This window comes from Egretta garzetta, unplaced genomic scaffold, assembly GCF_000687185.1.
Source record: "Egretta garzetta isolate BGI_Z169 unplaced genomic scaffold, ASM68718v1 scaffold768, whole genome shotgun sequence".
NCBI lineage: Eukaryota > Metazoa > Chordata > Aves > Pelecaniformes > Ardeidae > Egretta > Egretta garzetta.
Genome location: NW_009260594.1, coordinates 830,324 through 843,728, shown reverse-complemented (window position 1 = coordinate 843,728; position 13,405 = coordinate 830,324). Strand labels below are relative to the sequence as shown.

Here is a 13,405-nt window from a genome sequence, read left to right as displayed (position 1 = left end):
CTCTTCCTAGAAAACAGCAGTTACAAAACAAAAATGTTCCTTTTTCAGTTTTCAGTGATTTTTCACGTCTACTGTCACTTACTAAAGATGCTGCATGTCAGTCAAAACCTAGGAAATACTGCACCACAGATTTTGCAAAGGACAGATTGAAATTAGCCAAACTACATTAATGAGACTTGCTTATGCTACTGGAGAAAGAGCAACATGGAAAAGAAGTAAAAGGGCTAGCCTTTGATACAAAAGCTTTTTTAAATTTGCTGTTTTGTTGATATACAGTATTATGATATAGTTGATATAATGCTGTTCATTATTATTTCATTAATGAAATTGCAGTGATAATTATGTTTTTCGTAAAAGAGGGGTTAGTCATAATTTGTGACCCCCAGGACCCCAGGTCCTGGTGAACACCAGGCTGAACATGAGCCCTTGCCACAAAGAAGGCTAACGGTACCCTGGGCTGCATTAAGCCATTAAGATAGTAAATACAACCACTCATAAGACTAATGCTTAGAATTGCTTAGCTTTCCAGACTATTAGTTCCCATGCCTTCAGCAGACAGTTCTCCCCTTTAACCAGTCCCTTACTCTTTTATTATTGTAGCAGCTTTTTCAGCCTACACTATTAACATCAAAGTCTAAAAAAGATCTGCCACCTTTCCTGTACTTATAACTTGCTTCTGCCATTAAATGAGAATAGCAGGTTAGTCTTGCACATCTAAATCCACAATGTGGTTTATGCCATTTCACTAATCTCTATGTCTAATTAGTCTACTGTTCCCAGGTAAGTTTCACTTACTAGTAAGGTCAGACTGACTGAAAGGTGGTAGGAATTGCATTAAATTACCACACACAAGACTTATTGATGAAATAGACAAGTACCATCAGGATTCTTCTGTATCTTCAAAGGAAAGAAGCTTAAAAAGCTTAATGTACCTATTTAAATAATGTCAAACATTTACCATTTTTACTGCAGATACCATAAAAACACAGCAAAGACAACAGTAACAAGCAAGCATTCAAAGGCAAATATTTGAAGATCTACAAACACATAAAAAGTCTTCCTGAAGATCTACGAACTCCGCTTCAGTGAGAAAGCTTAGACTTAATACAATACACCATCTAGTGACTGAGTATGATATTTTCTCAAATTAGTTAAAAACAAATTAGAGAAAGAGTACATCAGATGATTATTTATGCACAGCAAGAATACATTTAGAGTTTAAATATATCATATACAGAAGTAGCAGTTCAATGCATGATTTATTTGAAATCAAACAAAAACCTCTTTAGTAGAAAATTTGAATGATTTGACAGAGAACTAAACTCCACTGCCATTTAACCTGTTGTAAATCCACTCATTTCAATCAAATTAAACTAATCTGGACAGATTGTGCATCGTTATACAGTTGACTTTAGAGGCATGTTCACAACTTGCCAACAACTCTGTATTTTCAAAGGCAAAGATGTTTCAAGATGTAAAAAAAAAAAGTTGGATCAAAGATAAGTAACTTGGTAAGGCCCTCTAAAGGTAATTCTTGTCTGATTTTTATCTTCTTAAAAGGAAATAGAAAGATGAAGGGAAATCTTGGGGCACATAAGTATATAGCCCTGAAAAAGGGGCATCATACTGAGAAAGCTCACAGGAGGCCTTAATTTCCTGGCTCTGCTTGCTTAAAAGAGCCATCCCTGCACAAGCTACCCATATGATTTCTCATAGTTGTCCAACGCTTTAATTTGCCTTGTATATTTCTTCAGAAATCACAGTAACACACTAATTTGTTAATCTAATTCTACAGTTTGCAGGTCTTGCTTATGTTACTACAGTGGTAACTTGCTTTTCCCTTTTATGAGGTTAGCTAATAAGATTTTCAAATATAGAAGATCTGTCCAGTAGACAACTCAAAGTTCTAATTATATGAACAGATAAAAAGATACTTTTAATACTTTCCATTTCAATAAAACAAGGATGCAATTACCTTCTGGACAGAGTCCCAGAGCTTCGTAGGTAATGAACTCATTAACTGAGAAACAGTCATGAAGTTCGATCACATTGACATCTGTAGGTTTTAGGCCTGCTTTTTCAAAACATTTTTCTGCAGCTTTTTTAGTCATATCATAGCCAGCCTGCAGCCAGAAGAAATTGTACGTTAAAATATCATTAAAGAAACATAGCTAGCAATTTCATTTCTACACTTCATTTTAAACATGCTTCTGTATATTCTGTAAGTGAAAGTAACCTGCAGGAGGTGGCATTCTAATTTATTTTAATGCATCACATATCACAGCATTTAATATTCATACAGTATGAATTGTATAGAAAGAAATACATTCCAAATCTCATTGTTGGCATGTGGAAACTTTTCTGGGGAATACCCTCTATTTTCTCAACCTTGCTCACAAGCCAAATTGCTCCTCTGCATGACACAGACCAACAGCCTTGAATCAAATCCTCAAACTGTCTTGCTACCTTTTTCTGTCAGCCACCTGACTAGAATTGTATTTGAAACCTAGACAGAACAGGACTAGAGTAGAAACTATTGGGTATTCTAATGGTTTAATTTACATCAAATTATTTTAGTCAATTTGCTGTGGGATCCAAATTTTGCAGTTCACGTCTTTCCCTTCATTCTACTTAAGTAATCATGACTATACCCAATGGGTTATTTCAGCTTCAGTATTACACTGACATAAGTAAAATTGTTTTAAGTGTCACCACTCTCATAAACAGAAAAATTAAAGAAATGTGTTTCTTGCTGTTCGAATTATTTAAAAAGTGGCCTTTAAATTATTTGTTGAAAACTAGGTTTTTGATAGCCTGTTTATAAATTTCTTGCTGTTATTCCATAACTATACTCTGCTTACTCCACCTGCCCAAATTAAATTACCTTTACATTCACCACAAAGTATAATTTGTTTGCTTACTGACATGGAAATGTCTACGGTATCACCATCAGGACTTGCAGGTATTAAAAAAGAAACCCTGAGGGGTATCACGGAATACAGAATTGTAAACCTACCATCTTAATACAGCTGTTTTCTTCAAATGTGCTTGGATAATCAGTAACCATCACCTGGGCTAGAATTTCCACAGCTTTTGACTGCAACTTATGCCTTTTTACAAACTCCTCACTACTCAAAATTGCAGCTGCAGCACCGTTTGATGTTGGACTGGTTAAAAGAAAAATAATTATGTCATTATTCTCAGTCAGTAATGTGAATCTTTCATAGAATTATCCTTTAATACAAACACAAAAACCAAAAAAGGCCAAACGAAAAACCACTTTCTTTGGCTGATGCCACTGAAACTATAAATTCCATCGGTATTTGCTGGACACTTTCAGTAACATTTATAACAGACATTTGAAAAGCATGACATCAAAAAAGAAACTTATCATTAAGGTTTTTCAATTTGGAAAAAAATCAAAGCTTCTACTTGGCTATAAACATTATTAACAACAAGTCTTTCAGAAGGGTACAGGAAAGGCTGAAGAGAAGAATTAACACTTAACAGCAATGGATGTGCACTGGTAAAAGACACAAAAGACGCGAAAGCCCCAAAGTACAAAACATACTTCAGCTTACTGTATGATACTGTGAACAAGTATCTAGATAGGGTTTGGTCCAGACAGAGATTCCACATTTGTTTTATTTATAAGAAGTTTTACTTAAAATAATCTGTAAATTTTAATTTACATACAAGCAGACTTTTATTTAAATAAATGTCCTACCATATTTGTCTTAACATCAAGATTTATTTCACAATGCTAAGTCCTCTCCTTACCAACACTGTAAGACAGTCAAGAATTCAAAAATTTTGCGGGACTGCAGAACTTCATCTAATGTGTACTCCTTTTGGAACTGGGAATACCTAAGAAAAACATAGAGATGCCATCTTAGTTTTAGCACAGCCCTTAGCAGTAGACATCCTAATATCATACTATTAAGCAGCTTTAGAGCTGTTTCTACAAAGTATAAGACACTGGATGTAGAATTTATGCTGGGTATAATTCTCATTCTGTAATAAAGAATATACCCTGCAAAGTATTTATAAAAATAATACTCAGTTTTGCATTATTTTTTTAACAGCAACATATGTTCAGTATAGAGGTAGAGTACATTACTCACGGGTTTTTAGTTGAATGGGTATGATTCTTCCATGCAATTTTTGCAAAGTATTCTGGATTTGTCCCTGGAAGGGGAAAGAAAGCTCTCTTGAAATACTTTGTTTACCCAAACAGTGCTAACATAGCATTTTAAATATTGTGAATTTGACCTTTAGAAGTATCTTTACAAGAAACTCATTGTTATAAGGCTATCCTTAGAACTCAACTTACATCTAAAAATTAGATAAAGACTATTAAACATGGTTGAGTTTTAGCTAACAGAACATCCTACTTGGATATTTAACACTTACTAACGTAAAAATACAGAAAATAAGTGCATTTTATTTGAGGTATTATTATATTGCTGAAACTTGAATGCTCATTTTTCCTATCAGTGCAAAACAGCTGCAGTGAAATACTGGAGTCCAAGTCTAAAATTTTTCCATATACTAGTCTAAAACTAAGTGCAAATAAAAGATGCTCAACAGGCCAGCCTATTACCTTGGAGCCAATTCCCTTGTCTGGTGAGAGGGTAAGAAATGGCAGTGACAGCAATCTAGTACTATATATTGAATCAAATACCTGAAAAGTTTTGTCAAACAGCTCAGTCCTAAGCCTATCTACCCATCCTAAGACACAAGGAAAAAATGCAGGAAGTTATGCAACCTTATTGCCCAGAGCTTATGGAAGGTCCAAACTATACCATTAGCATGATTACCAGACACTCTGCATCACAGCCTTAATTTTGTCTCCTGATGGTTTTGTTTGACTACACATCACCAACTTTTCTGTAGATAATTATTTATCCAAATGTGTTTTCGTACATGTTAGCCGTAGATATTGCAGTTGTAGTACTTGGGTAAAAGAAAGGACACTGAATGCTAACAGTTTTTAAAAACTAAACCCTATTATATATATTTTTTAAATCACTTCTTTAAAAAAGGCCAATGAAAAAATGTATTTTAACATACCATATTTCTCCATATATTCTTTGCCAGCACTTGCAAATATCTGAGGTGCTAATGGAGCACTTGATAAACCATATTTATTTATCATAACTTCCAAATGTTTGTCCATTGGATCAGTTCTGTTAGAATGCTAAAAAGAAGATAAATAGTTATAAAGCAAGTCATAATTTCCTTTTCTTTACAACATCACCACAGAAGTGCCATGGATTTCAAGCAAAATAGCGGTTTTTCTGATATTTTAACAATTCCACTGGTCAGTATTGTTGCACTTCAGTGACATGTTTTGAATCATTCATAATTTCCCAACTATAAGAAAGAGTAAATAAGCAGAAAATGTTTAGCATTATAATCACCACACTGAGTCATGGCAAGGACCACTCCTATGTGATTTCTATCCGTCACTATTTTCAGCAGAGGACTCCAGGTATTTTTCACCTCCGTTTAAAATCATATAGTTAATGTAGTGCCAAGTTATAAAATTAATACTGTATTAATGTTTTCAACGAAGCTTAGATGAAGTATCGTAAAGCACGTTAAAGATAACTCTTACTCATTTCAATCAGTGGTTAAATTTAACATTTCTCACCCAAATCTCTGCATAAGTTACCAAATTTGGCAGTTCTGTAGTTAAATGACATATGGGCTCTAATATTGCTTGCCATAAGGCAAAATACAAACAACCCACATACACAATTCTCCAGTAAAAACAAAGAGACAACAAAGAAAGGTTTACAGAAGCCTTTAGCTTTTGGGAAAGTGTGTTATCTGGTCAACTGAGTAAGCATCAAGCTAAAAGGCAGAAGACCCAGACTCTTTCTTTGATATGATGTATCATTTTGAGAAAGACACTTCAATTGCTCAATGCTTCAGTATTCTATCTGGTATTTTCATTATTCCCTATTAACCCTGCCTTTAGCATATTCTTGGCAAAATACTAAAAGCATGACATACTACATAAAATTAATTCTAAAATTTTCCATACAAAATTTATATATCATAGCTGCAATCAGAATTGTAAAACTCATTAAAAGTTTCTATGGATCAAAATAATGATCAAAATCAAAATACAAAATCAAAATTTTGTAATCACCTATAGCAACATCTTAAAGCAACTGGGTATTTATGAGAATATGTCTCAGAGGATGAGATGTATTTCATCTACAAATACAATAAAATGTATGAAGTGTTTCAGACACTTACACCTGCACGAAGGGATCCTTTTGCCATCCTCTCAAAGCCAAGAGCCAGAACGCAATCTGCCAAACCTTAAAATAAAATTTGTGGCTATTTAAAACACAATGTAATTATAAATGACATTATGTACTAACAACCATTCAATTACAAGAAATATACATAAACACCTAGCAGCCTTTGTTTTTGAAAGAGTCAAATTGGGATGGGAATGGTATTGATACAAACATATTGATACTGAAGAATGAGAGAGCATTATGAGGTTTGGGTTTATTTTTAAACTGTTTGACAGCAATTATCTTAGATGACCAAGCACGTATGTGTCTGCTACAGATACTAGAATAATCATACAGAATGTTACTATAGTTTTCATTACAGAAACATCAGCATTGAGGTGCAAGAAAGTATCAAAGTCCACAAAGGAACTGCAGAAATAGAAGGAAATGCTCATCTGTCAATTCAAAGCAGTCTGTCACAATGCATTACTCTCTTCCCCCCCCTTCCAAAAATGTGTTAGTCAAACACTTGTGTTAACTTCAAGTTAAAAAAAAAAAAAGAAAAAAAAAAATCTAATTTTTTTAGCAGATTCTTCTTTCCTTCTCAACCTGCAGAATCTAGTGTCTTGCAATACTGTAATACAACTCGTTCTGCACTACTGCAAACAATTCTTCCAGAAAAAACTTAGCCAGCTCACTACTTACTAGGTTCATACAGCTTATGACACAGGAAAGGCCATTTATATCCATATACACCATCCTACTGCATCACAGACATGGTCTCTTTGGTGCACATATAATGCTCTAGTTCATAGTGACAGCTTTACTCTTTTAAGTGCTTGGTCTTATATTTGCATATACAACTGACCAACCTTTTTAGCTGAGTGAGGCAGAAAACCAATTCTGCCTCTTAGGATAGGACATTTACAACTCAAGAGTATTCACACATTCACTAGTCCAGTTCTTCATCCTAGTTATATTTATCGAAATAGAGAATATGTATTACCCTGCCCCAGAGCAAAACAACTCACCTCCTTCTATTAGTTGTCTGGCCATGAACAAAGCAGTTGATCCAGTAGCACAGTTGTTGTTGACATTAATGATAGGAATGCCAGTTAAACCCAAACTATGATAGATAGCCCGTTGTCCACTGGTTGACTCACCTTTATACAGAGACACATTAAAATAAGGTACATACTCAAACTTCACTAGCAAAAAGAAATCCCACTATCTATGTGCAATGTTACCACTTAAACTGCAAACTTGAACTTTTGAATTGTCATCTTGGGTATGTCTCTCAAGTACCCGCAGTACAAGAACCTCAGAAACAAGATGAAAATAAACAGATTTTAAAAACAGAACTTTGTCCTGCTTCTGTGATAACAGACCATGGATTAACAGAAGGTAACTGGTCAGAACAGAGTGGCTTGGAAGCTGCTATCACAGCTAACTGACCCTACTTCAGTTGCCATAGTAGAGTCTTAAATTAATAGAGAATCAGGAAGAAAGTAAATGGAAAACTCTCTTTGGAATGGGAACAGATTTCTCCATGATACAAATCTGATTTTGACTGCTTTGAGAAATACATCAGACATCTGTGAATTAGAGTGACAGGAAAAGGTTCAAACCAGCCATTTAACACCATCTCCTCTCACTACAATAAGCAGTGACTGCAAGTTAAAAGCTTCTGCTGAGGGTGTCTACTAGAAATCTGTTTAAGGGTTGTGCTGGTTTGGGCTGTGGTAGAGTTAATTATCTTCATAGTAGATGGGGCTGTGTTTTGAATTTGTGCTGAAAACAGTGTTGATAATACAGGGATGTTTTAGTTACTGCTGAGCCAGGCTTACACAGAGTCAAGGCCTTTTCTGCTTCTCATCCCACCCTACCAGCGAGTAGCCTGGGGGGCTCAAGAAGCTGGGAGAGGGCACAGCCAGGACAGCTGACCCCAACTGACCAAAGGGATATTCCAGACCATACGACATCATGCTCAGCATATAAATCTGGGGGAAGAAGAAGGGGGGGATGTTCAGAGTGATGGCGTTTGTTTTCCCAAGTCACCGTTACGTGTGATGGAGCCCTGCTTTCCTGGGGATGGCTGAACACCCGCCTGCCGGTGGGAAGCAGTGAATGAATTCCTTGTTTTACTTTGCTTGACTGTGCAGCTTCTGCTTTACTTGTTAAACTGCCTTTATCTCAACCCACAAGTCTTCTCACTTTTACTCTTTGGATTCCCTCCTCATCCCACCACAGGGGGAATGAGTGAGCAGCTGTATGGTGCTTAGTTGCTAGCTAGAGTTAAAACACAACAGTCCTTTTTGGCACCTAGTGTGGGGCTCGAAGGGTTTGAGATGACAACAGATTTGATTGGAATGTGCTAGATCAAATTTATAGCTGTTATTGCTGTTTAGCTATTAATCAGCAGGCTTCCGTGCTTGCCATGGGGCTTGCTTGCCTTACTGTACATTAGAGTCTAGTGCTCATTAGTGGCTGCTTTTTGCTTTCACTACTTATCATCTTACTATACTGTGCCTGGGAACATTTGGCAACAGCCATGGCCACGCGCCTGGGCTGGCAGATGATGAGGACATTGCTGCTGTTTCTGTGCTGCTGTACTGGACAGGCTGGAACTCCAGTGTGAACTCAAGTCGAAGGGACTGTGACCTGTGGGTAAGTCCATGTGGGAGCAGGATACCCTGAAACGTCTGTAGCTGTGCAGAAGTCCACACCAGAGCAGAAACATCTCAAAGCATCTGTGGCCATGGTTATGTTTGTGTCACAACAGGTGTACCTCTGAAGGGACTGTGGCCCAACGATAAGGTCACACTGGAACAGGTGAACCTCAAAGCAACTGTGGCTGTGGAGAAGTCTATGCCACAGCAGGTATGCTCCTGGGGAGACTGCGGCTCACAGATCAAGGCTCCACAGATAAGTTGGAGCAGGTACAACCCTAAGGGACTGCAGTCTGGGGATCAGTCTAAGCCAGAGCAGGGGCAAGGTATGTGTGTGTGTGTGGGTTCATTGCAATGTTCAACACAATGGTCAGGTCCAAAAGGACCAGGGGTGGAGATTATAATGGAAATACCTTTAAACTGTTGCAACCCAGGATTTGAGTTGCATGTTATGGGAATTACTATAGCAGGAACCCCTTGTTGCTAGCCAGGCAATAAGCAAGGGGAGAAGTTCATCGCAATGTTAAACCCTATAACCTGGCCCAAAGGGACCTGGAGTGAAGATTATAATAGAAATACCTTTAAATTGTTGCAACCCATGATTTAAGTTGCATGTTATGGGAATTACTATAGCAGGAACCACCTGAACCAGTGGAGGACAAGCCTTACAAGAAGCAGTGCAAGTGCAACAGTGACCTGAGCTGGCTTAGGTGCCCAGTAATTCCACACAACACACCACCTCTCCTGTCCTGAGTGAGCAGCATAACAGATGGAGCCCAAAGTCATGGACTAAATGAATTCAATGCACATTTTGCAGATGTTTTACAGGTGTAGTCCACAGACTAAGGAAATGATATCTGTGTATTATATCTAAGGATGGGAAAGGGGGTAGGGGTTAGTGAGAACCTATTGGATAGTGTGATGTAAATGGTATGGAATAAGGGGTGGAGAATGTGCTGGTTTGGGCTGGGATAGAGTTAATTTTCTTCATAGTAGCTAGCATGGGGCTGTGTTTTGAATTTGTGCTGAAAACAGCATTGATAATACAGGCATGTTTTAGTTACTGCTGAGCCAGGCTTACACAGAGTCAAGGCCTTTTCTGCTTCTCATCCCACCCTACCAGCGAGTAGCCTGGGGGGCTCAAGAAGCTGGGAAAGGGCACAGCCAGGACAGCTGACCCCAACTGACCAAAGGGATATTCCAGACTATATGACATCATGCTCAGCATATAAATCTGAGGGAAGAAGGAGGAAGAGGGGGATGTTCAGAGTGATGGCGTTTGTCTTCCCAAGTCACTGTTACATGTGATGGAGCCCTGCTTTCCTGGGGATGGCTGAACACCTGCCTGCCGGTGGGAAGCAGTGAATGAATTCCTTGTTTTACTTTGCTTGTCTGCGCAGCTTTTGCTTTACCTGTTGAACTGCCTTTATCTCAACCCATGAGTTCTCTCACTTTTACCCTTCAGATTCTCTCCCCCATCCCACCGGGGGGAAGAGATGTGTGGGAAGGGAGGAGGCAGTGAGTGACTGAGTTGGGCTTAGTTGCCAACTGGGGTTAAACCACAACAAGGGTCCTGCTGGTAAAGAAGGCAGAGCAGCACCATGTCAGTATGTAAACACCTCAGTTTTGTCTACATCAGGTGTGAAGCATTATTCTGGAGCCATACAAATGCATGTCCTCTCAATAATCTTATGTAGTACAGTAAACCATGGTTATGTTTCTATGTATGTCCATAGGATTAAAATAGTTATGAACCTCTCAGAGTAGATCTCATCTATCACTTAGAATTGAGTCCAAGTAGATATCTCTTATGTTCTCTTGGGCTGAAAGTGCAAGGACACAGTGTCCCCAAAATACCCCTAGCAAGCATCTTCAACTCAAGAGCAGTGGATAAACAAGCATATCCATTTTAGTATACACACAGCACTATACAAAAAAAATAAAAGCATTTTCAAGTCTATTGCCATAAACATTATAATACATAAGTTTTTTACCACTTGAATAAATATACCACCTGATCTTGCTCAAAGAGCTACTTGTATACAACACATTTGCAAGGCATAAAATTATGGCAGTCTTCCCATACCAATGACTAGAACTGCAAACTCCACAGATAAACAGACATAGATCTGTGATCACTAAAAACAGTAATTTTAAGAGTTTGAAACAGTTCTGAACTGACACGATTAAATATTATAACCTGAAATTGATGGGATCCTCCATACTGTATCCACACAGATGTCTCCAAATGTCACATCCCAAACAAATGACATTACTTACCAAAAACATAACCCACACATGCCTGCTCTACTGCTGAATAAGGAATCCCGGCATCAGCTAAAGCCTTCTGGCCTGAAAAAAAGTTTTAAAGTTGAAGGGGGGAGGAGCAGGGAAAAGCAGCTCTCACAACCATAACAAGCACACCTAGAGTAGCATGTAGGATTCATGCATTCACAAAAAAAAGCGTGATGTAAAAATTCCTTATTATACAATGGGAATGGTTAATATAGTCTTGCATCTTAAATCTCATCAGGACAATTTTGCAGTATTTAGAGTTCTGAACAAGCTCCTTTATCAGAAACTTTCAGTCAATTCTGTGGTCATGCACAGAGGTTGTTTGTCCCAGTGAAAGTATGCTTGAATAATGTAAGTAGGTATGAAATTATTTAAGTGTCCAATTCAATTTTAAGCTGTCCTTCAGTACTGGAAGGTATTGAGTTGACCGGGTCAGTTATGGATTTTTTTTAAAAGTGTTCTTTTTTATCAGTTTTAGATTTGCTTCTTATATGCACCTATTTACTGAACAGTAGCTGTTCCTTCATATGTATAATAAAAAGATTAACTGTAAAACTTAGAGTAAGTGCCAGCAAGCAAACTAATCTTTCCTTTATTATTACCTGCCTCCTTCACCATGTCAGGATAATCAATGCCATCCTCAGGTCTTGTGAACTGACAAGAAAAAAGGAGAAAAAACCCCAAGAACAAATCACAGTGAGATTTAATACATTCTTTGCTCAAATTGGTACATTTAAAGAATTTAACTTAGCAACAGGTTTGTGAACAATGGGTTTTAAGTAATGCAAACAACTTAATTGACCCAAAAGTACATGCACAAAATCTGCACAATTCCCAAGTGCTACTGCCAAACCCTGTGATGGCTAAAACCAGAAAACAGTGCAGTTTTATGGAAGCTGAAGACCATTTCTGCTCAGTCTTAAAGAAGATCCTTTACTTGTATGGAGAGGGACAATAACAACGTTCAAAGCCTGTGGGTGGGACAGATAATAACTGTCATCTTCACCGATTTATTATAATACATGACGATCTTCATTAAGGGTTTGATAAATACCTCCCATCCTCTTTACTTTATTGTACTCCTATCAGCAACATGAAAACGCTTGCTCTTTGTACAGAAGTTAATTCTACATAATCCTCCCTTTCCCAAGCCTTATACCACTTTGTTACAAATCATATCGTACCTTACCCCTCACCATTGTAGTAGTGGTGGTATTTCTGTTTTCTTTGTAGTATGACTCATTAGAGTTCACCAACAAATACATGTGTTTTGCATGTTTCACTCATTTACAAAGAGTGTCTCTGCTAAAAAAATCCTCATGCTAACTACTTAGAATTCTACAAGTGATTTGACATTTGCTGTTAGTATATAAAAGTTAATTTGCTACCTCCTTATGCTTACCTCCCCAACTCCAGTCTTTCACAACACTTAGTTGTACTTTCTGTAGTGCCTCCTTTCCTTAATTTAGACAGAGAACCTTCATACTGAAGGTCATAAGAAAAATCAGTCAGTGAATTAATCATTATAAAAGTCTGTTAGCCCAAATAACATCAATCGCTCTTACAAAGAGTGAAAGAGAGTATTGTCAATTCCTCAAATCACACTAAACTAGTAACTGAGATGATCCACTGTTGCAAGCGATAGGCATGGTCTGTGTAACTGTCAGTTCCACACACAGGAGACACGGATGGTTGTTTTGAGAAGGTATACCAATTTTTAGCAGACATTACATCAAGATTAAAAAAAGATGAAGGACACAATCCTAAAAGACTTTGTAATAAAATGCTTAAGACACAATATGGTGTCTGACAAGTTTTAGTTGTCTCTTCCCACTATTGCTCCTTCCTTGAGCAACAAATGAGTTTAAGGTGAGGTCCAGTAACTTCCAAAACTACATTCTGTGATCCAATAAACAGAATTAACAGAATGAAGTCTTGTACCTTTTATTTCCTCCATTATCACATCCCATGCTGGAGGAATACTCAGGCATCAACAACGACAAAAAGAAAAGTTATTTAAGAAGTGTGTGTTTTTTTCTGACTACTCTAGCAAACATCAAAGTCATCTTAAGTTTCATCCACCAAAAGGTTCGCTTAGGTTTTGTTCATCCTTGAAAGCGTGCCACGCCGTGTGAACTCTGTGCTGGCCACCGAGTGCCTCGCCACAGCAAGGCACGACGAGCG

General features: G+C 37.6%; 1 protein-coding gene across 1 annotated transcript in view; it reads right to left on the bottom strand.

Moving 5' to 3' along the window:
* Positions 1-13,057, bottom strand: part of SCP2 (sterol carrier protein 2) — a 23,118-nt gene extending 10,061 nt beyond the window's left edge. The window contains exons 1-10 of the mRNA XM_035900215.1: positions 12,624-13,057; positions 11,824-11,875; positions 11,207-11,278; positions 7,289-7,420; positions 6,271-6,335; positions 5,074-5,200; positions 4,125-4,188; positions 3,781-3,867; positions 3,017-3,167; positions 1,969-2,123 (exon numbers count right to left, since the gene is read on the bottom strand). Of these exons, the coding sequence (XP_035756108.1) occupies positions 1,969-2,123; positions 3,017-3,167; positions 3,781-3,867; positions 4,125-4,188; positions 5,074-5,200; positions 6,271-6,335; positions 7,289-7,420; positions 11,207-11,278; positions 11,824-11,839 (869 nt within the window). The 5' untranslated portion in view covers positions 11,840-11,875; positions 12,624-13,057. The remainder of the gene's footprint in view (positions 1-1,968; positions 2,124-3,016; positions 3,168-3,780; positions 3,868-4,124; positions 4,189-5,073; positions 5,201-6,270; positions 6,336-7,288; positions 7,421-11,206; positions 11,279-11,823; positions 11,876-12,623) is intronic.
* Positions 13,058-13,405: the final 348 nt, after the last annotated feature.